At 39.8% G+C, this 22,388-nt stretch overlaps 2 protein-coding genes across 2 annotated transcripts in view; both read left to right on the top strand.

Annotated features, from left to right (window-relative positions):
• The window catches only part of LOC308403702 (uncharacterized protein), a 31,449-nt gene extending 29,988 nt beyond the window's left edge, over positions 1-1,461 (top strand). Inside the window, exon 20 of the mRNA XM_080893364.1 lies at positions 692-1,461. Within this exon, the coding sequence (XP_080749490.1) occupies positions 692-841 (150 nt within the window). The 3' untranslated portion in view covers positions 842-1,461. The remainder of the gene's footprint in view (positions 1-691) is intronic.
• Positions 1,462-1,625: 164 nt separating this feature from the next.
• On the top strand, positions 1,626-17,584 carry scarb2a (scavenger receptor class B, member 2a). Its single transcript, XM_080893366.1, has 13 exons — positions 1,626-2,111; positions 6,264-6,421; positions 6,596-6,743; positions 6,994-7,188; positions 7,717-7,808; positions 8,618-8,737; positions 9,091-9,269; positions 10,754-10,872; positions 11,852-11,925; positions 12,068-12,119; positions 12,210-12,362; positions 13,403-13,450; positions 13,789-17,584. Exons 1-13 carry the CDS (start codon positions 1,989-1,991, stop codon positions 13,918-13,920), a joined length of 1,593 nt encoding a protein of 530 aa, XP_080749492.1. The 5' UTR covers positions 1,626-1,988; the 3' UTR covers positions 13,921-17,584.
• Positions 17,585-22,388: the final 4,804 nt, after the last annotated feature.

The following is a 22,388-nucleotide window of genomic DNA, read 5'->3' as shown; positions in this document are numbered from 1 at the left end:
TTTAATTTTTTACTTCCACACAGCTATTTTTTCAAACATTTTATTACTTTTAATTAGTTAAACTACACAAATAAACTTACAAACAAGGAACTTCAGGGAACACATTTTTAAATCATTAAAAAAACCCCAACTTGTATAGTCCTGGTGTTGTTATGTTTAATGAAACATGTCTACAAACAAAAAATACCAAACAAAACTGATGTGTTTCCTCGGGAAGTTAAAACTGACAATGGCTTGCATGCCAGTCATTTTAATTGTTCGTTTTCAAGTCTCTATATATAGATATATAACTTACAAGAAGAACCTCAGACAAAAAACAATATGAATCCAGGAAGCTCCTACTCAAATAATTTCCCAACTACACAAATACACTGATCTATTTAGATGCCCCAGTGTGTGTGAAATCAAGGCTTTACAGCTCTTGCACATCCGCATGTAACTAAACCAAACATTATTCATTGTTTTGTTTTGAAAACAGCTGTACTTTCCTGTACGTGCTCTATAAAGGTCATTCATACGTGCTTTTAGTGTAGTTAATAAAGTAAAAACATAAATTTTTCAACACGATCTGTTTTTGCTTGTATACAAGACCTAAAATATTACACTTTTGCCGGTATTTAATCGTACTTTGCCTCACGATAACTGTGCAATACAAGCAATAAATCTTCCACATTCTTCTTGTTCTCCACAGCATCATGCGTGGGCTCAGCCGTGTCCTCACAAGCCGCTGAGAATCCACTTTCCTCCCGGCGGAGAGCGTCACATCGTCCGGTTCCCCCTTTATAGAAGCCCCGCCCAGAAATCAGTCGATGAATTCAACGTCGTACTCACCAGCGTCTGACCAATCAGCGCCTCGAGGGGGTGGTCTCGAGACGGTGGTCCGGGAGGACGATAACCAATGAAAACGTGTGCTGGTCGGACAAAGGGCTCGCGTCAACAATCGTTGGTTGCTTGAATGGGACATTATTCATGTCCACGCGGTTCGTATTTAAGGAGGTAAGATGAGGCGAGCTAGCGGTCTCCGTATAAAAAGTAACGGGTCCTAGCTGTCTGCACAGTTGATGTGATGTGCCACGAAGCGAGCTGAAGGTGTTTCCTTCCCAACGTCACTTTTCCCAAAAACGGTTACCGCCAGTATGTGCGGTGCAGCTCGGTCCCAGTAAGCTTGTTAAAAAGTCACCGGGTGTCACACTACCGGCGGCGTGTGGATGTGCACGCTGCTGCCAAATCATTCATAACCCTGGTAGCACTGGGTGTACTACTGCCAGCTCGTGTTTCACTGTGACTTAAAATATAATCACAGTTGTTAAGCATTAACTCAAAGACAAGCTGTCTGGGGTCATCTGGCTACAACAAAAGCAAACAAAGTGTGCGCAAAGACGCACAAAAAAATCGATATATAGAGAAATATAAAAACATAAAAAAGAAAGACAAAATAGACTGTTTTGGTGTGTACGTGTTTTGCTGTGTTTTTATGTGACTTCGGTCTTGTAAGAAAAACATCATCACCGCCGTTTCTTTCTCTTTGCACACGCCCACCGCCCCTGCAGCCTACCCAAACAACGCTGTTCGCCTGTCGCCTGACCGGGTACATTAATACGTAGAGCAAGGGGAGGAGGAGGTCAGCTCCTTTTCTGTGTCCCGGTGTACCGAGAGCTGCCGTTTCATTTCATCACCGCCTCCGAGCAGCTCCGTTTTCTCTCTTTCTAGGTACCAGATTTTAGTAGTATCTGGTATTTTAATGAAGAAGTGCCAACATTTTTGATACATATTTCCTCCTCCACCTCGCCTCTGCCTGACTGGAGCTCACGCCGGAGCCGTTAAGAGAGAAGTTTAAACCCTAGCTGCTGCTCAGGAGACTGGGGTTACACCGTCCCACACCTCCCCTTCGCCGTCTCTAGTTGAAGATTTTTGGAGAATACCGTCCAAAAGTTTTCGTTTCTTTTTTTTCCTGTGTGCCAAGAGGACAGCAAAAGACGCCCGGCAGCATGACTCGGAGATCCTGTGCCATTTACGCCACCGGCTTCATCTGCGCTCATCTCCTGATAGTGGGAATCGCCCTGGTCGTGGCTCAAGTCTTCCAAACCATGATCCACAGCCGCTTAAAAAAGGTGAGTTGAATCTCTTAAAAAAGAAGATTTCTTTACGTTTTCGGTTCATTTGCCACTCTTCACATATGTCACACACGAGGGGTTCAAATGTTAGCGTTTCGTCTGCAGTAGCCAATCATGCACCTACAGCATCTCACCTGTGATGGCACATGCAGGGTCACACGACCGAGTAAATTGTATAGATTCAACTGTTCACGTTATTATGGGCTGTTTTTTGCTGCATTCTGTCCCTCCAGCGATGCGGGATGAACCCAGAGCCTGCCCACCTTCACGAATCCGCAGGATCCGAGGCTTATACTTTGTTTTTTACAAGCTTCAATTAAGACAGGCCATTTAACGTGTTTCGGTTTGTTTTAACGTTTTCCACAAAGACCGCTGTAGGTAGAAATCCCCTGTAACTCTCACAGTGAGGGGGAATATGATGAGGTGAGCTTGTCATGACCTTATCTCATTTCATAATGATTCCTCTTATTTGTTGGCTACCTTGAACAGTTTTGGGTTTTTGTTTTTTTTTTGGTTTTTTTTTTGCATCAGTTTGCTTATATTAGATGCGGCTGATTTTTGGGTGAAATGAGAGAAATATATAATCTATCATCAGTATATCATTTCATAACCTTTCCAGTACCAGTCAATGACCTGATGGCACATTTCTATTCATACAGGCACCATGCACTGTCTTTTTCAGGTGTTAGGTTTCTGAGAGGGATCATCAGTAGTAGTAGTAGTAGTAGTAGTAGTAGTAGTAGTAGAAATCTAGTTTTGGGGGGTGGTCTGCAGGTCTGGAGGGATATGGGGGGAAGGGAGTCGAGTGAGCGGGCAGGAGAGACTGAGAGTGGTGGATCTATATCTCTCTTTGCATATTGTAGAACTTGTCATTCTTTCTGAAAATCAAGCATCCAACTTGTATAAATCAGGCAAATCTGCATCTATTTGATTGATAAATCCTCACATCTTGCCAAAGATAATTGGCTCTTTGGTGAAGTAGGTCCTTAAAATACAGCTGCACGCAGTCCAATCCTGTACATTTCTTAAATTGCAGCACTGCTTTATTTTGTGTCTTTGCTGTGAGCAAAATTTTTCTTGTGCAATTTTATCTGGGTAAAAATTACTCAACATAAATGCTTAATTTTAGTGGGTTTCAGTTTTGTGTAGTGATTTTACAAAATAACGTTCACTTGAGAAATAACTCAGGCTAAACATTTGTGTTTTACTGTATTTGGATTCAAATTTAGACAGAAACAGCTTTTGCTTCAAAAACCTGCTTTCACCATTGCACTTTTGCAGTTAAGTGTCTGCATGCTTGCGGACTGGTGGGGCATTAGGGGTGGGTCAGCCTGAACCATGAATGTCTGCTTTTTATTGTAGTTTAGGACATGGATGGGGTGATGGAGCAGGGGTGCTGCCAGTTGACACCCTCTCTCAGATAAACCTGCTGCTCTCTGCCCTTTAAAATGCCTCACATTCCTCTTACTGACACAAATTGTGTTGAATGCCATCTGCAAATCCTCATCAGTACTTTAAAACCTTTCTGCCTTTTCTTTCCTGCTTCAAAAAAAATTGCATCTTCATGTTAAGGAGGAAAAGGCTAAAATCAGCTCAGCAGAAAGGTTTAACATTCTATTTGTTTCAAGTTGGTGGCTCAATAACAGCTGCCTCACTGACATGGTTTCCCCTTCCTGGGGTTAAATTTAAGTCGGGGTCGCATTTTTTTCTCTCATTCGCAGTCACGGCACCATCCCAGGGGACCCAAATTAAGAGAGTTAGTCAAAGTTCATCAACAGGGGACCTAATTCTGATGTGGCTGGCGATTACATGAAATGACAGCATAGCTAATCCTCTTTCACCACAGTCTTCCCGTTGAGTTAGGCTGTCTTGTACGCGTTGAACCAACTCCAAACAAATCTATCTAATCTGACTTTAAATTCGTCTCTTTGTAATAAGAAGCAGCCGATGTGTTTGGGGCAAGTCTGCGTTACCTCCAGGCACAAACTCTTGAGTTAAGCCGGATGTGGAGGAAGAGTCATAAAAGCCATGTGAGGAATTTGACAGACGTCTTGCCCCCAGGGGTATGATTTTTGTTTAGGAGCAACCTCTCCTAATTCCTTGCTGTTGTTCCGGGCTTGGCCTAGCCCAAGTCGTTGAGCTCAGATGACGAAACTGAAAAGAAGAGAACACCCACTCACGCCACTCCTCAGCTGTGTTTTCACTGTAGCATAAAAGCCTCCAAGACCAAGGTCGTGTTGGTAAAACTCAAAATGTGGCACAGTTTAAATGTTAAAGCTTCAACATTGTGGAAGCACAAAGAGAAATTTACAAAAGCTTTTATTTTCACAATGCCTACAATGTTTGTTTTTCTTCTTTTGCTGATCAAAGCAGGAGCTTGTGACGCCACACCTTAGTTGTACCTGAAGTTGCTTGGCAAAGGTCCAGTTCATTTCAATTTTTCCACTAGCAAATTCCACCGCAGTGTGTCTGTGTGCACTGAAAAACCTCCCTGCTTTGTCCCTTGGCTATCTTTTTTATTTTATTTTTTATTTCAAGGTTTTTCTGGAGATAAATTATGTTAATACAACTTTCATGAAGGACTTTCCAAAGACCTTTGTTCAAGGTTTGGCAAACACAGGGAGCCATGCGGGCTGTCACACAGAAAAAGCCCGACGTTGACTCAAACCTGTTTCGAAAGTGAGACGCTTTCTTTTAAAAGGGAACAAATTGGGTCATTTTTGCTTGTTGTTTAGCGCGTGGACACATCTTATGATGGTAGCACTCTTTCTCACTTCATGCAGTGTTATTCGAGCTCTTAATTAAGAAACAGGATCTTCAAAACTCAAGAGAGTCTCACTTCTTAAGTACCTCAAGTTCTGTTCTTCCACATACTGGATAGTCATCTGCCTGGGATGTCAGGCTGAAAGTAATTATTCACAATTTCGGTCTCTGAATAATTTACATTGCACTATTTTTCACAGAATAAATACTAATCGGCAAAGAAACTAATTGCTGATTGTAGTCAGGTATGAACAGAAGACAAAAAGGGTAAAATCTTTAATCTCATCAACACTAAATCAGCTAAATTTGTCTTTTTCACTCAGTTGTAGTTTGCTTTAATCTTATGTTCCCCTCTTTAATCAGTTGTCTAACTTGATCAAAGTAGATATTTTAGCTGACCCCTGTGATAATCTGATATGTGGTTTTCTTAAGCAGGAAAAGAGGAACTGATGTAACAAAGCTCGGAAAACAATAGCTTTAAGTAAAACAAGATGTTAACCCAAACAGGAAGTGCAGCCACACCTTAAGCTATAGTTTCACAACAGTAAGTGCCCGTGAGAAGCCATAGAGGACTATGTATAGGATCTCTAAAGAGCACCGCTCAGCCGACAAATCATTTGAGGAATGAAAGACACAGACGGAAGAGGGTTGTTTCTCCACACTAAGTTTAGAAAACTGGCAGGAATGGGAGGGGAAAAAAAGTGTTTTCTTGTTTTTTCTGGTCAACGAACGGTCAACATACTTGAAGGTCTTTAATTTTCTTTTTACAGCTGGCAGTTCAAGTTAATTGTTACCGTTCCTCATGTTCAGCCATGTGGTGTCCAGGTTAATCTTACAGACGGTTTATGTACTAGAGACCTTCATTTTTGTTTAGGTTTTTTCCCATAGGAGTTTAGCCAAAGAATCTGGGAAATGTCTGAAGCTGTTTTCAGCATTTTTGTGGTCATTTTGTTTTTCTGTATTTTGGCTACAAATCTTACCTGACATCCTGCATCCAGTATGATGGCTAACGCCACTAAGTGCAATGTTTTCTCATTCCAATATGCGAGTACCGTGGGCGGACTGAAAACCCACTGTCAGATTCTTGCCTAGGCTTGCTGAAGTTGGAAGACTGTGCTCAGTTTTTGCTAAGACTGGCTGGCTGTGCTGATGGTTTTTCAGCTGTGAAGGACTTTCCTCTGCTTCCCTCTGGGTTTTGAGGTGTTGGCCCGTCACCAGCTCCTTGCTGAAAGGTGCCGTGTGTTCTTTCAGATGGCCCTCTTTGAGACTAGAAAAAGAAAGCACTCCTAATATCAAATGCAGCGCAGCAACATTCTCATCACTTCATGCTTTGGGAGATATTATTCCTGTTTTTTGAATGTTTTTTTTCTTTTCTTTTGTTGATAGGAAATTACTTTAACAGAGAAGAGCCAAGTGTTCGAGTCATGGAAGAATCCACCTCCACCTGTTTATATGGAGTATTACTTCTTCAACGTCACCAATCCAGAGGTGTTCATGGCAGGTGGGAAGGCATCTGTTAAACAGATCGGACCTTATACTTACAGGTTAGTTTGTGAAGAAATTTAAATGCGTCTGTAATATGTAATGTTGGAAAAGTGAAATATTTTAGCCATGTTTGCAAAAGCCCTGTTTAAGGAAACTCATCTGAAGTTATTTTGATGTGTGAAATCAAAACAAAAGAAACTTGGAATAACTGACAAATGTCCTGTCCACACCAGGGAGTACAGGCCACGGGAAAATGTAACCTTCCTGGAAAATGGCACCAAGGTTTACGCCTTGAACCCAAAGACTTTTGTCTTTGTGCCTGAGAAGTCCGTCGGAGACCCACAGGTTGACATCGTCAGGACTGTCAACATCCCGTTTGTGGTGAGCGAATGGATTTCTATGACTAGAAGCAGAAAGGTCATATAGATTTTGGATGACATCCAAACGCATGTTCCCAAAATTTTCATTGTAGCATTTTCATTTTTTTGAACGGATAAACAGAAGGCAGCAGGCCAAGGAAGATGCAACTAATGACTCAGTGATCTTTTCCACTGTGTGTGATGGGAGCACTCTCACCTTTTGCCTCCAGCCTTCTGATGGTAGCATTGTTCTCTTTGTCCGTCTTCCTTAGGCAATAATGAACGAGCTGAACTCCTACTCCTTCTTCTTGCGAACTATTGTTTCCATGTACATAAACAGCCTGGGTATTGAACTGTTCATGACCCGCACTGTGCACGAGGTTCTGTGGGGCTTTAAAGACCCTCTTCTCACAAAAGTCCACTCCATGAAGCCTGAAGTAGATGAATATTTTGGGCTAATGTGGAAGGTAAGCTCAGCTGCCATTTAAGTTTTACTCACTTTGTTGTTTCCAGAGATTTTTTTGTTTCTCTTGTTCTTAGGGGTTAGTCACACAAGAGGAAGTCTGTGGTAATGTCATGTAAGAAAATTCTGAATGCTCACATGCTGATGGATGACATTTTTATTTCCTGTTTATAGAGTATTGTTCGCATCTTAGCGACGCCACAACCACGTGATCCTGAGTGTAGCATTTAGAGTGACTTAAAGACAATTACTAATTTGTTAGTCTGTTTGTTTGTTTGGTTTTTTTTGGTAACAGAAAATTTATGTATTTGGCCTTTTTGTGTTTGAACTGATTTCTGATCAGTTTGTTGTTCAAAATATTGATTTAAACTGAAGTTTAATCTTCACTTGGTTACTTGTGGTTGCGCTGACAAATACAAAAGCTGAATCACATTTTTTTGCTGATGTTCTTATAGCAGCAGAATATCTGTTTACCATCCCGCACAGTTTTCTATCACAGCAGCTGACAGCAGTTTTATTGTCTGTTCAACAGAAAAACGGCACCCATGAAGGAGAGTTTGTGTTCCACACCGGTGAGCAGAATTACTTGGATTATGGGAAGATCGACACGTGGAACGGCCTGAGGTAAAAACTCATACAGGCCACTTTCAATTGTCTTTATATAAACTCTTTTATTTTCATTGTTTCTTGAATGGTAGGAAACACTTTCTAGCCGGCAAATGGCTTCCTCTTCCTTCCACGCACCTTAATAGCATTTACTACGTTATGCAATGTTCATCCGAAAGTCCAGAGGGGAAAGTCTTTGCTCCCTGGCTTTAGGGGGAGAGGGGTTGCAAAATGGATATTTGGATATGTACATCAACCTTGCACTTTGAATGTGTGTTTAGAGTACTGTGTGTGCTGAAAAAAGTACTCACTTTGATGAAGCAATACAGAAATACTCGGTTTCTGACACAAAAACGGTCAAACTATACTGAAATTCCTTGTTCGTACAAAATGGCTGCTGTTGTAGTGACTCTGTAGCACAGTGGCGGTATGGGTGTAATCGCAGTCAGCAGTTTGATTTTTCAGCTTGAGAGACCTTGATAATTCCCTGCTTTCTATTCACTTGTCGTATAATACCGGAAATGTGAGTAAGGCCAAATGCCAAAAACATAATGTCTCTCAGCTGTGAGAGATGTGAAATATTTATGGGTTTCCCCTGTTTATTTCAGCTTTCAGGAAGATTGTATTGTTGTAGAAGGTGAAGGCTGAGAACGAGTTGCAAAATAATTCTGAGGGAGAATTGGGGGGTGGGGTGGGGGTGGGGGGTTAAATGAGTATAATTTCTTTTAATATTTGCTTTTTTGTGGAATTGCAAACTAGAGCAGTACTAATACTTGTTTGTTTGTTTTTTTTGTACAAATTAATATCTGGTTCTTCTTGATCAACAGGGAAATGTCGTGGTGGTCATCCAATCAGAGCAACATGATCAACGGCACCGATGGCGCAGTTTTCCACCCGCTGATAAACAGGAACGAGTTGCTCTACATCTTCGCTGCTGATCTCTGCAGGTGTGCATCCTTATGTGGCTTTAAATTTGTTTACAGGCAAAGCACCCGGTGGGGTGAGGACAAGAACTTCAACCGAGGTTAATGAAAGGAAATGCCAACTGAGTCGCACAGTGTGTGCTTACAAACACACTGATAAGGGCAACTTCTGAGAAGGCATCCAGTAGAAACTCAGTTGGAAAGAGTTAGGCCCAGACATGCCAAGATTGAACAGGAAATGAGCGTTGTCATTCTTTATTCTGTTTAGAAGATTTATAAATATAAAGAGAACTATTTCCTTCTTGAATGGCACTTGAGGTCTTTATTAAACCCATCCTGAAGTCCTTAAGTGATGAGTGCTTTCTTTCTCTCCTCAGGTCTATTCATTTAGCCTATGTGGAAGACGTGGAGGTGAAAGGGATTCAAGCGTACCGCTTTGCACCCCCTAATGACGTCCTCATGAGCCCCAAAAACAACCCCGCCAACGCGGGCTTCTGTGTGCCAGCTGGTGACTGTCTCGGCACCGGAGTGCTTAAAGTCAGCGTTTGTCGAGAAGGTAGGAGCACCGAGCCATCCCACCGTCAGCCTCTCCCTTGCCCCAATTACCCAATTCCCCCACACACTGGCCCCATGACACATTTTTGTTTTTCTCCTCATTTCCCCCACCCCTCAAAAAAAAGGTCCTTCCACTCAGCAACCCTGTGCCCTGGCTGCTATCTGACATTCCCACTGTTTGAGCAGGCCAGATTTTACTCAGTGGTTCAATAATTAACTGTGCCGACTGAGATTGCAGTCGGCACAGTTAAAATATTGAACTATTTTATGGTGGTTATTAAGGGAAGTACAGTTGTTCTGATAACATGATCTTAACTGGGCTTTAAGGAAAGATGCTATACCGTAACCTCTAAACTTTCCTGTTTGTTCATTTGATTAATTACTTTTATAGTTTTATTACATTTGAGTGAAAAAATCCACACTGTAAGAGTCTTAAATAGGAAATGTTTTATGGTTTTATATTAGGCTGCTGCTGATTAAACTCAGCCGTAATCGAACACAATTGGCTGTTGGCATCACTTCCTGCAATTCAAATGTAAAGGAAACTCTGTTGTGGTGTGACATTTCAGCAAATCAACATCAAGGCCTGCTGTGATATGCAAAGTGGTGTCATCCTGAAACTGTCTGAGTGCTGTAACCACAAGGAAAAAAAACATTATTCACTGTAGCAGTGATGTGACAGTTACAACCTGCACCCACCTTTTTTTTTTTTTTTTTTTTTTCTTTTTTTTTTTAGAAACAGCAGCTTTCAAAGGTTGAATTAATATAATTAAAGGAAATTTGTTTAGGCTACAATCAAATGAGATTAAATTCTCAAATCAAATCTTTAGCACAGACTGTCCATGCTGCAAGTGTTCAAGATTTGTGCATGCAGACTTCACCGACCCATCTCCATAATTGGAGACTCGGCTTTCCAACGTGACTTTTCTTCCAGCATTTCTTGTACCGACACTTTGTCTGCCAGAGGGTCCAGACTAAGACGAAAAGATGAGGATGTTGCATTTCAAACCACATCTAAATGTTTTTTTTGATCTGATGTGGAGAAATATTTAGTGCTCAACACTTTCTAAAATCTAAATATGTTTTAAAGAAAAAAGGGGAAAAAAAAATCAAAGTTTCGTTTTGATTGACTAAATGAAAACTACTATTTATACTTTACTCCTATGACAGAGCATCTTCGTGTTTCTGTTTTGCTAATGCGTCATTTTAAGGAGTAACGTCTTCTTTGCTAAACGACTGATCACATTAGTTTTCTTGTTTTTAAAGAAAAGCAGCGTTCTCAGCTAATCATTACCAACGCTCAATAAAACCTAAAACACACATTCATTAGCTATCATTTCTATTATATCGTTTAGTCACGAGTGCATGTTTCCGTCACACAAAGCACTGGCTGTTATCTTAAGTTACTACTTTTATCGTTTTTTCCTTGACCCTTGCTGTTTTAATCTTTAGATAGAAATATGACTCTGATTTGTTTCCCTCAAGGCGCTCCCATCGTGGTGTCCTTCCCACACTTTTATCAGGCTGACCCCGCTTACATCAACGCCATTGATGGCCTTAACCCCAACAAGGAGGAGCATGAGACGTATCTTGATCTGCAGCCGGTATGTTGAACACTCAGTGCTGTTATCATGACTAATGGGTGTGTAATGGACTTCAATCTGTCCTTCCAAATTAGAGTGGTTGCTTTATAAATTTTTTTTTTTTTTTTTTTTTTGAGGGGGGGGGTTAATCCCTCTATTTGGTTTTGTTCGGACTTCATTTTATTTTGTGTCCGGCTCATTGTAAGTATTTTTACTGATCAGTGCTCAACACGCATGCAACATTATTTTTTTGTTTTTCACTCCTATGAAAAAATAATAATAATAATAATAATAATGTTCAGCTATATTATTATTATTATTATTATTATTATTATTATTATTATTATTATTATTATTATTATTATTATTATAATAATAATAATAGTCTGAATTGTTATTGCTATTGTACTGATCATCCCTACCACATAAACAGGGCATCACTTTAACATTGAGTGAGTTAAATTAAGTCTTTTACTTGAGTGTTTGCACAAGTCACTTTTCAAATTGCACGTGATGTTAAAATAACAGATTTAGCTTTTTTTTTTTTTTTTTTTTTTTTTGTGATCTACTTTTGCATCAGAATGGTCCCACCACCCTCCTTGTTTCTGCTGAGAAATGCTCAGAGCACATACTTGCGGTAGCATTGTGACTTGGTGGCTAAGAGTTTCACTTCCTGGTTAAATAAAGATTCAAATAATACACAAAGATGGAAAGACGACAGCGATCGCATTCTTCTGACGATGGGGGGAGAAGAATATCTATGTGATATCATGCGTACAGTAATCCAAACAAGGAAAAGAAAGTTTTCAAACAATAGCTAAAGTATCTCATAGTTTGGGAATTATAAACACATATTTCTCTGATACTGTCTAACTTGGCCTCTAAATTCTGTTGTTTAGTTTTTCGGGGGTTTTCATGCTTGTTGCTGCAGTTTTTCTTAAAAGAAAAAGAGAAAATTAAACTTCTTCCCCAATTTTTGTCTTTGCTCTCCTCTTCGTAGACGGCAGGAGTTCCCATTCGTGCCTGTAAGAGAGCTCAGCTCAACATCATTCTGAAGAGAGTCCAAGGCTTTCCGTAAGTCAGGCTTTGTTGAACTCTGATCCACTGTTTACTGTTGCCACATGCACTGTGACACCATTTCAGCCACATGTTGAAGCCACATGTTGAGCCAGATGTCTCCCCCTGACCTCGCCGTGCTTGTCTTTCTGCCCCGCAGCAAAACGAAGAACATCACCGAGACCATTTTCCCCATCATGTTCGTCAATGAGGTGAGGATCTAATCTTTTAGCACAGCTTAACGTGTTTGACTAACCGTGAGTGAACTGCTTAGTCAGTACTGTCATCTTTCACAACTCTAGACGGCGACTATTGACGATGAGTCAGCAGCCCAGATGAGGTCACTGCTCCTCATCGTGACTCTTGTGTCCAACTTCCCCGTCCTCATCGTGGGCTTGGGCATCATCCTGCTGCTCGTGTTTCTCGTCTTGTTCTGCCGAAACCGCCAGAAGAAGGTAGGGACTGCCACATTCTGCCATGAACTAATCTGCAGTAATGATAGTTACTCTGTTTTGAGGTGTGTTTGCTGCCCACTGACATTATCTCACAGTATAACTAAGTCTGGTAGTTAGACGTTAGTCATAAGTTGCAGTAAACACTAGTCTTAAAAGTTTTGATCATTTGGTTCCTGCATGGACAACTTCCTCTACCATTGACCCTGAGGAGCTGCAAGTTTAACCCACAGCTGCGTGCATGTTAACTAACACATTGCATGATATCTGTGCAGCAAAGTCAGCATGAGCAGTTTTCCACAATACAAATGGATCACGTGATGCGGGTTGGGATTTTTTTTTTTTTTCCCTTGTTGAACGTTCCCTAACAGCTGATGCATGTTTGAATTCAGGAAGCAAAAGTTGTCCAACATTTCCTTTCAGTCAGACCAGACATGAATGTAGCGTAGTAGCTGCAGTTCATTGAACGATAGTAGCCTAGAGATGATGTACAACACATGTTCCCCCTGTTATCTCTAACAGTGCAGGACTGCTAGTTTGAAGCCCCAGCTCTCAGATTATTACAGTTTGCTATTCTGTGTGCAGAAGGAGGCCTGCTACATGTTACAGGAATAGCTTGAAGAACTATTTGCTTCTGTTGCTAATCTCTTAAATGAGATTGATACCACTGTGTGCGTCTCTGCGTGGCCACATATGAAACTTAATCATGAGGACAGCTTGCCTAGCTTAGCAGAAAAAAATAGAAGCAGAAATTTACCTGCAGGCACCTACTTCTCTGGCTTTTGATTACACAATATAAATGATCTGAGAGATTTGGAGATGGAGCCAGGCCAGCTGTGCACCCCTGTGCTAAGCCGAGCACTGTCTCATCTACAAAAGCAAATATTTCCAAGAGCTGTTCCTGAACATGCGCATGTGCATCCAAGTTTATATGTCGGCACAAAGAGGATGTTGATGCTTAATTGCAATGTGAAGAAATGTTGTATTAACCATGTTCTAATTTTAATTTTCTGTAACCCCCCTTTTTTCCTTTTCTGTTTTAGAATGAAGTAAAACGTATTGATTTTGCTGAAGCTTTTCATTCTTTTGCTGTAAGTCTTCAGTTTTGCCTTGTTTTCTGTTCTCCTTTTTAATTTGTTATCCACCATCTCTCATTGTTATCATTTTAATTATCATTATGGGACATTTTCTCACCTCACAGTAGTTGTTGTTATTATTATTATTATTATTATTATTATTATTATTATTATTATCCCTAATTTAAGTTAATGTTTCTGTGGTGGCTTTGTTTTTGTACTACTGGTGCACATTTGCATTGTAGTGTAAACATTTCAGAGCATTTATTCATATCTTTAATGTTAATGAGCAGACTTTTTGCCACTTCTGTTGTTTGTACTGACGACGTCTATCCTCGATTCTCCACGCGCAGACGGCGAAAGATGACACGGCCTACACTCCGGTCAGCGACAAAACAGACGAATCGTCAGAGACGCCGGCCAGCCAGCCAATGAAGAACGGTTCCTACATTGCCATGTCTCCAGTGGAGGCACAGAAGTGTTGATCGAGGATCCCCTCAGGAAGGGGGCTGAGGAAGCAGAACGAGGGTTTCACGTTATAACGGGCGGGCGGGGGGGTTGCATAAACAGTGGGCTCATTTTCACTTCACTTTGGGGGTTGGGGAAAGCAGTTGGACACAAACCCCAGTAATTGTTTAGTCAACAAAGACATTGCTCCTCTCACTGAGCCTTCTTAAGACTGTCTGTCCTCCTCCACTCTACCTGCTGAGCATGGCCCTCTATGCCTGCTGCAGCACAACCAACAACCCTGCACTCTAATCCTCATTTCTGTCCTGGTTGGCCCTAAAAGATAAAGGGACTGGCCGGGTGGGCTCAGCCAGGACGCGGCTTTCTTTATTTCCTGTAATTCTTCTGAGGGAACATGGTAGCATACATAGGTGTCACTCTAGCACTCTGATGCATGACCTTCTGAGCAAAAATTTAACGGTTAACAAGACACGCAGAGCATTTTGCATACACGCGAACAACAGTGGGGGTGTTGCTACTGTCGCATTCCTTCTCTATCCTGTCAGTCAGTGTTGTCCGAGGAGAAAACTTTAAGCCAACAGATTAGAAAATCCCTGCAGAGTAAAGTCTGAGCTCAGAAGACTTGACGGTTTTCCTAGCCTGGTATTTTCTTTTATACGTGGAACAGACTGAGCCAAACCATTTGCCTTTTTTCCTAAGATAATGGAATAGTACAGAGACACACGAACACACACACACAGGACTTCTAGTATCAGTCAGTGAACGTGTGTGTGTGGACCTTATCTTACACTTCAGTGTCCTGTTTTCATGGACAACGTGCAAATATTTTTTTTCCCCCTAACATAAGCGTGATAAAGTGAAACACCGGAAATGGTTTTTTTGTAATTGCTTACTCCTTGACTCATTTTTATTTGTCTTTCCCAGAAGAAAAAACACTGGTTTAAAAATGGAATTATTCAGACGTCAGCTATATCCGAGTCCTCGGTTGAGACCTTCACTCGTTAGCTGTAAAACCGATAGGACAAATGGCACTGAGCATCACTGAACACTTCAAAACAAAAAGGAAGAAAAAATGAACACCCACAGAACTTACGAGGGAGTCTTGAACCAGTTTTCTGCCTTACAATGGTTCAGCGTGTTCTTTATTTTCGTGCATCGTTCAAATAAGCTGGAAAAATCTTGTACATATGTAAAGGGGAACTGATGAAATACCTCTGACCAAATCCAGCAAGCAGTCCTTCTCGGTGTGCTGAAAGACACTAATCTTGCTCTGGTGTTCGCGCTCCTGCACGTCTACACTGTTACATATTAGAGAAAGCACAATTTGGATTGCTAAAACCAGTCCTCACACAAGCCTACCGTTTTGGGGGGTTTTTTGGGAGGGGGAGGGTTGTATTTTTTTCCCCTTTGGTCCTGTTATGTAAATGTATTTACAGCTGATCTGTCAAAGACACTGTCGTGTGCCGTGACCACTCGCTGTTCATTCAGTTTGCCAAGGAGCTATAGACACGGAAGGCAAACTCGGCACGCAGCGCTCGAATCACTGTCTGTCTTACATTTCACGTTTCACGTCAGGCACGCCTTCCAGCCCACAGGCGATGGAAGCCAGTGGGGAAGTGAATTTAAGGCCATAATACTGTCTGCGTGGAAAAGTTCCCTGCACTTTGCCTGGAAATTGTGCCCTGTATATTTTCACTTCTTGTCTTTTTGTTTGTGTTTTTTGTCATGTTTTGTCCTGACAATGCAAAGTGGTCCATATGTTAAGAACATTTCAACAGTTTGTCCTGGCTAGTATTGTTTTTGATGGATGTTGTTGTAAATGAACAGCGGACATCCATGCCTCTGTGTTACTTGTGTTCAGCACAAGGAGTGTCTTCTTTTTTTGATATACTTTTGTATTTGTTATTGCTGCTAAAAATGCCATAACCTATGAACATGTATCTGAATGTGGGGTCCACATGTGCTCACATGAAATTTCGGGTTGAACCACAGGGGCTTTTTTTTTTTTTTTTTTTTTTTTTTTTTTTTTTTTTTTTTTTTTAACCGACCCTCTGACACCTGAGCACAGTTTGCTGCCATTTATTGGAATTAGAGCAGTTACAGTTATGAGTACAGATATTTTGTAACCTCTCTTTCCTCTATTGGCAGGTGATATGACCATATCACATGTATCTTTGAGGGTTTTATTAGCAGACAGTTCGCTGGAGGTTCTCAAAAGGGCCGAGCCACTTCATTGTCACCTGGAAGGGGGCCGGAGTCGGAGTTTGGGTTTAATAACACTGTGGTCGAGAGTCCTTTAATGCAAGTTTGGAAAAGACACACATTTGCTTTCTGGTGAACATTTAAATGCCACTCTGTCCTTTCAGACTATGGCCTGCTGCCAGTTAGCATAACTTAGCTTGAAGCTAGGAAACAGAAAAAAGCTTGTCTTGCTTTTCCAGCAGTAACAAAACCAATTCAGCATTTCTAAGACGGTGATCCATTTTGGTCATTATTTAGATAACACAGACTGAATATCTACTCTAAGAGCACTTAAGCCCTCAGTTGGTCCTTTCTGCGCTGTCCAATGAAGAAAAGCCACATTAGTTATAATCCATGCTTGTTGCTATTTAGTTGTGTAATCTTTCTTGGTCATGCTTTCTGAGTAGCTGTAGCCTTCTAAGTCTCCAGAAAAGTTGTCCAAGGTAACCACTTACAATGCTGATGGGCTGATTTAGTATATAAAACACCTGTATCCAGCTTTAATTTGTGGTATCCAAGATTTACCTTGCAAAAGTAATTTAAAAAATTAAAATAATTCGGCAAATGTCAGGATCCTTCGCATGCCAGCTTTTTCCCTTTATTTTCAGTTTCGGCACCGAGTCAGACTAACCATCTTTCTCGCTATAGACTCAATGGACAGATAGTGGTATCAGTTCACAAAAGCAAATATTTCCAACAGTGTTGAAGTCTCATTCTGAAGTGAAATCAATTCACTCAAGGCCTTTAAGAAAGAAAAAAAAGTCCACACGCATGCGACCTCCACCCTGTGCAAACTCGCGGTTCATCGTTGTTCAGCTTTTTAAAAATGTATCGACTTGAACCTGAAAGACCTTAATCCAGAGGATCGCGTTTGTGTGTTTGACCCATCACTCTCATTCCACTGTACTATACTGACCTTTGAGTCCGGTCCTTTAAGCCCATTGGCTCATTCCAACTTGACCAAAGATAACCCCTATAGATCTGCCCGGCACTGTGTTTACTCTCCGCGATAATGTTACAAAACCTACTTTTTTTTTTTTTTTTTTTTTTCCTCCCCTCCTTCCTTAAACATGTGCCACAACTTTTGTGAAAGTATCTGAGCATTGTTGCAGGAGCTTGAATGAGTGTATGTGCCTTTTACATCAAGGCAAGAGTAAAGAGAGGGGGGAAAAAAGGAAATTTTTCATGTTTAATGGTATTAGTTTTATTTTCACCCAGTGCGATACAAACAAAAGTGATCAATGCTCTTTGTGGGCAGAGAAAAAAAAAATCTCAGTATTATAAGACAAAGCAATACAAAGCTGTGTAAAATAAACTGGATGTTTGCAAGTGGCCACAGAATATTTCAATATTTATGTTGTTTTCCTTTTCTTTTTTTTATTAGTATTGTAATATAGTAATTCATTTTGTATTTAGCCTTTTTTTTTTTTTTTTTTTTTTCTTCCCTTCCCCACACTGAAAAACACTTAGGTATAAAAGATGGCCCAGTATGCCATACTGGGAACAAAGAGTCTGTAACGATGTTGGGCGTGGTTTAAGTTTTGGGTGTTTGTGTTTGATGAGTATGAGAACTTGTGCTTGTGGAATAATGAATTATTTCTGTCAAACGAGTGATTTTTACTGGAAGGCTGATTATCTTGACCTAGTAAAGCGGCGATATTGTGTAACATATCTAGATGAATGAAGCCCTCCTTCAGGGATGAGCACTAGTGCCATACCATCCTTTTTGTTGTTACAGTTTTTTGTTTTTGTTTTTTTCCCCATTTCAATATCCTGAAGTCACTAACAGACACTTCCTTTATAGATATACTAATTTGTTTTGCTGCTGAAAATGACAATCTCCCTTGTCATGTTAGGTGCAAAATGATTTCAAAGTAATATTCATTTTTAGTTTTTGATAATTTACACTGCACAGATGTTTCTACAGTGCTTTTGTAAACATTTCTAGTGTATTTCCAAAAAAAATAAAAGTGTAAAGTTTACACTGTCTTATGTCTTTTGTTTAAACTTCTAAGATGAAGCAGTATAGCTATGAGGCTCATCTTTGTGTTGATGCAGTTTGGATTTGGCTCAAATATTCAGATTTTAAATTAAGCCTAAATATTGAATTTCTCAAATTTATTGATCAGAATTTAAGACTGAGAACAAAACCTGAATATTGGTTAATTTAATAGTGACAAAAACTCTTTGCTGCTTCTCAGAATCAAAGATTGCACTCATGTACATGCCACTTGTGCTTATTAGCAAAAACATAGTTGTGAACTACTACTGCAAGCCAGGATGGATCTGTGTTTTTGATTTTAGCGGCAAATTTGAGGCCTCCTGTCTGACAGCTAAAGCCTGGCTGAAACTAGGTTAGGCAACAGGACAATGATCCCAAGCACATCAGCAAATCTATAACAGGATGGCTTAAAAAGAAAATCAAAGTGTTGCAACGGTCCAGTCAAAGTCCGGACTTCAACCTGATTGAAATGCTGGATTTTTAGCAGAGCTGTGCATAAATGAATGCTCAAACTTCAATGAACTGAAGCAACGCTGTAAAGAAGAGCAGGTCGAAACTCGACCATAATGTTGTGAGAGACAGTCATGCAAAAACATTTAAAGTTATTGCAGATTAAAATAATAAGGGCCAGGGTTTTTTTTCTCTTTTCTTATATCCTAATACAGAAAATATTGAACTGAACTTAAAACTGAAGTTATGAGTTAGCCCTCAATCATTGTTTTAAAAAGGAATTTCCACATTTCCCTACCTCTAGAACAAGTTTAGTGTTGCGTGTCTGAATAAACCAGGTTAAAGTCTTGAGATGTCTCCTTATTAATATTTAAGTAGTGGCCTAAAGTTGGAGTTTCATGTTGTTTTACTGTGATAATAGACAAAAACAAAAAAACTGTAATAACTTATGACTTAACTAGTCAGTTGTTCTTTTTTCACAAGCAAATGGTTTTATTTAAATAACAAATAAGCCAGTAAGCACTTTATGCTCTCAGTAACTACTTTTAAGCTAAAACACACACAGAGACATGTTTTTGTGGGTTGTTTATCAATTGGAATTTCGAACTTTTTCTATTCATAAAGCTTATAGTTGGGGCTGGATCAGGTAACCCTGAATCCTTACTGTCTTACTTGTAAACACATACACAAACACACACACAACACAGAGTGCTGCAAAAATAATAGCATACACCAATAATCTTTAATATCAACAGCAGCCTTCCAGCTTTTGATCAGCACCATGGACAACGACTGCAGTCAAAATTCGGAGAAAAGAACACATTCATCATAACCTCACACCATTTTCTTCAACTAGGCGACCACAAGCTTGAAACAAATGTAGCCTTGCTAAATAAAGACAACTGTAATATCTATAAGCATAGATCAAAAGCAAGAAGTCAATTAAACGTCCTCACAGACTGACATTTACAACCATTTCCAGAGGACCAGCTTCCACACATAACACACATATGCTAGAATATGAGTAAAGATTTTGAACATATAGGTAGTAACAATGTTTCAATTCTTTACAAAAAGTTAAATACAATGAAAAATTATTGACAACACCTTTTCCCCCTAAAACTAGCTAATGTGTTCCCAAAACATTTTCTTTTAAAAATTTACCTGCAAATAATGCTTTTTAAATTATTGCTAATGTTTGGTCTGAATCACCATTAAATTCCAAATAATTACATGCCCTGGAGAGTCCACAAAAGCATGCAAAAATCATAAATGTGTTGACCTAAAAGGAAGAAAAGGGAAGATTAATTTCAGTTTAACTGGACCTGTGTTTTTTTCCAAACAAAACTTGATCATAAACTGCAGCAATAAACTAAATCCCAGCTGCAAAAACGATCACACAACCTGTTTCCTCTTAAAATGATGTTTTAAACTTTTAATCTTCTAAAAATCTTTTGAAAATCTCCAACTTGGAGCTTTCTACTTTTCTGTTTAGCGTAACTTCGAATTAAATGCAGCAGCACTCATTAAAGAAATATTGTTACATGTTTATCCTTCATGTCAACCTGTATCACAGACAAATCTACAAATCCGCGAGGACATGGCATGTGTACACACAGCAGCCTTGTGTTGACGGCCTCGGGGCGGCTCCCTCTCCCTGAGCTCTTCTGAGAATTTACATCATATATTTCTGCCTTCAAGGGGATCATTTCAGGGTCTGCAGGGTCAGCGCATTTTCTCTTTCAGCGGGTAAATTAAATGTTAATTATTTACATTTTTAAGACTTGACTGACCTTCAGTAGAGTTGAGATTATCCTCTGGACTCCTGATTAAGTGATGCCGTTGTTTAGCTCCAAATACATAAAGCAACTGAGTGTAAAACCTACACTTCTTGTCTCTTTATCAACCCAAAATATAAGAAACCACAGTTTCTTTACTTGTACTCTGATTTTATTCCAAATTATGTACGTTTCTGTGATTCCAAATTACTTTTAAAGTTTCCTTGTTTTGTTTTTGAACTATATAGCCTGTAAAAATAGTTCCAACAATTGGCTATAACAAAAACATGCATGTTTTCATTGAACTTCAAAGAAAAGTGATAACAGTTTTCACTATTTGTTAAAAACATCAATTAAGATAAAGGTTAGTGAGCAGAGCAAAGACACATTTTAAAAAGAAAGTAAGAAAGTGAACCACGAGAGAACATCAATATAAAAGAAGATACTTTTAAGTGACAGTTTGCACATCTAGAGTTTAAAAAGTTGCTAGTGTACGTTTAATTTTACTTGTGTGGTGTTTTTTTTTTTTTTTACTTCATTGAAGAATAAAAAGAATGAAATGTTTAAACACTCCAGAGATTAAACACCAGTGAGACATCAAGGACAAACCATGAAATGTTCTGTGTAGAAACAGTCTACACTGGCAAAATCTGATGAATACTCCGATTGTGGAATTGGTGAATTGAGTTTTGGTTTTGACTCTAAAATTTCTTTCTGAATTAAAACAAAAGCTGTGAGCCGCTGAATTACAGTTACACTCGGTGTTTTTGATTAAAGTGTTTATTTGGTGACTCATTTCTTGGAAACCCACAAAACTGGGTCTATCTGTTATCTGTTAATCCATTTGGGCAAGTAGACATGGTCAAGACGGCCTCCTGAGTTCAAACTGAGCAGAAAGAGAAGGGAAAGTGATCGGGAATTTTCCTACATGATCATTTAGAAAAAGAGAAAATATCCAATGAGCGACAACTGTCTGGGTGAAAACGCCTTGTTGATGAAGAGAATGGTTTTACTGCTTTGAGTTTATAGGAAGGTAACAGTAACTCAAATTACCAATAGTGACAACCAAAGTATGCAGACGAGCATTTCTGAACACACAGAAGCAGAGGACCACACCTGGTGCCACTACTGATGCTACAATTCACACAGTCTCGCCAAAACTGGACACTGTTTGTGAAAAATCTCAACTTCTGCCGCAACATTCAGACGGTAGGGTCAGAGTTTTTGTGCTGGTGGTGGCGTAATGGTGTGGGGGTTTAGACAGATATATTAGGATTACTTGAAACTACACCGAAGTGTCCGTTACTAACTATTACTTAAAAGTATAGTCAACCACCTGCAAATCTGTCATGCCGACCTCACCCGTCACTACATGCTCCATCAAACTGTGAGTCTTTCTTTCACATGGTGCATTAGGCCAGAGCTCCAGAAGCTTTTCAACTGTAAGACCACCTGCAGACTGTGAACAATACTCTGGGAAAACTGGGTCTAACTGCTTTCTGCTTTGTCCCATTAGTTAGAGGGTCTCTGTGTTGGGATTGGTGGTGGTACCATTCAGTCTCAGTCTCTGGGGGAGTGGATAATGTTTTAAAATGTTTAAAATTGCGATTATAGGATAACGTCATCACTCACATGTTTTTACAGTGAAAACCAAAGTTAATCAATACTGGGCGTGACCATCCTTTAAAACAGGAGAAGCTTTTGTAGGCTCCTCTGTCCTGGAGAACTTCTACAGTTCTTCATGTGATTGGAGAAAGTGCGGACTGTACAGACTGTAAACAAGCTCCACAACCAGCTGCATGACTTTCAATCACATGTTCAGCATTTGCCACAATCGCTCATGGTGGTCAAGATCATCCCTTAAAACTACACAAGGAATATAAGCGTTGAGTGCTGAACATCTATTTCTCCCATTTTAAGATTTTACTATTCACAGTATGAACCTAATACAACGCTTCATAGGACTTTTAAAGATGCTTACACATTTAAAAAACAGAAATATATTATTCTAACG

Source organism: Rhamphochromis sp. 'chilingali', assembly GCF_963969265.1.
Source record: "Rhamphochromis sp. 'chilingali' genome assembly, chromosome: 10".
NCBI lineage: Eukaryota > Metazoa > Chordata > Actinopteri > Cichliformes > Cichlidae > Rhamphochromis > Rhamphochromis sp. 'chilingali'.
The sequence above is the reverse complement of the archived record's forward strand: the minus strand, read 5'-3'. Positions and strand labels throughout refer to the sequence as shown.

Excerpts from the sequence above, each read along its gene's own strand:
- scarb2a (XM_080893366.1), top strand. The coding sequence starts at position 1,989 with ATGACTCGGAGATCCTGTGCCATTTACGCCACCGGCTTCATCTGCGCT. Across the intron at positions 7,189-7,716 it reads ATTTTGGGCTAATGTGGAAG|AAAAACGGCACCCATGAAGG; the intron begins GTAAGCTCAGCT and ends TCTGTTCAACAG. Across the intron at positions 13,451-13,788 it reads AAGCTTTTCATTCTTTTGCT|ACGGCGAAAGATGACACGGC; the intron begins GTAAGTCTTCAG and ends CTCCACGCGCAG.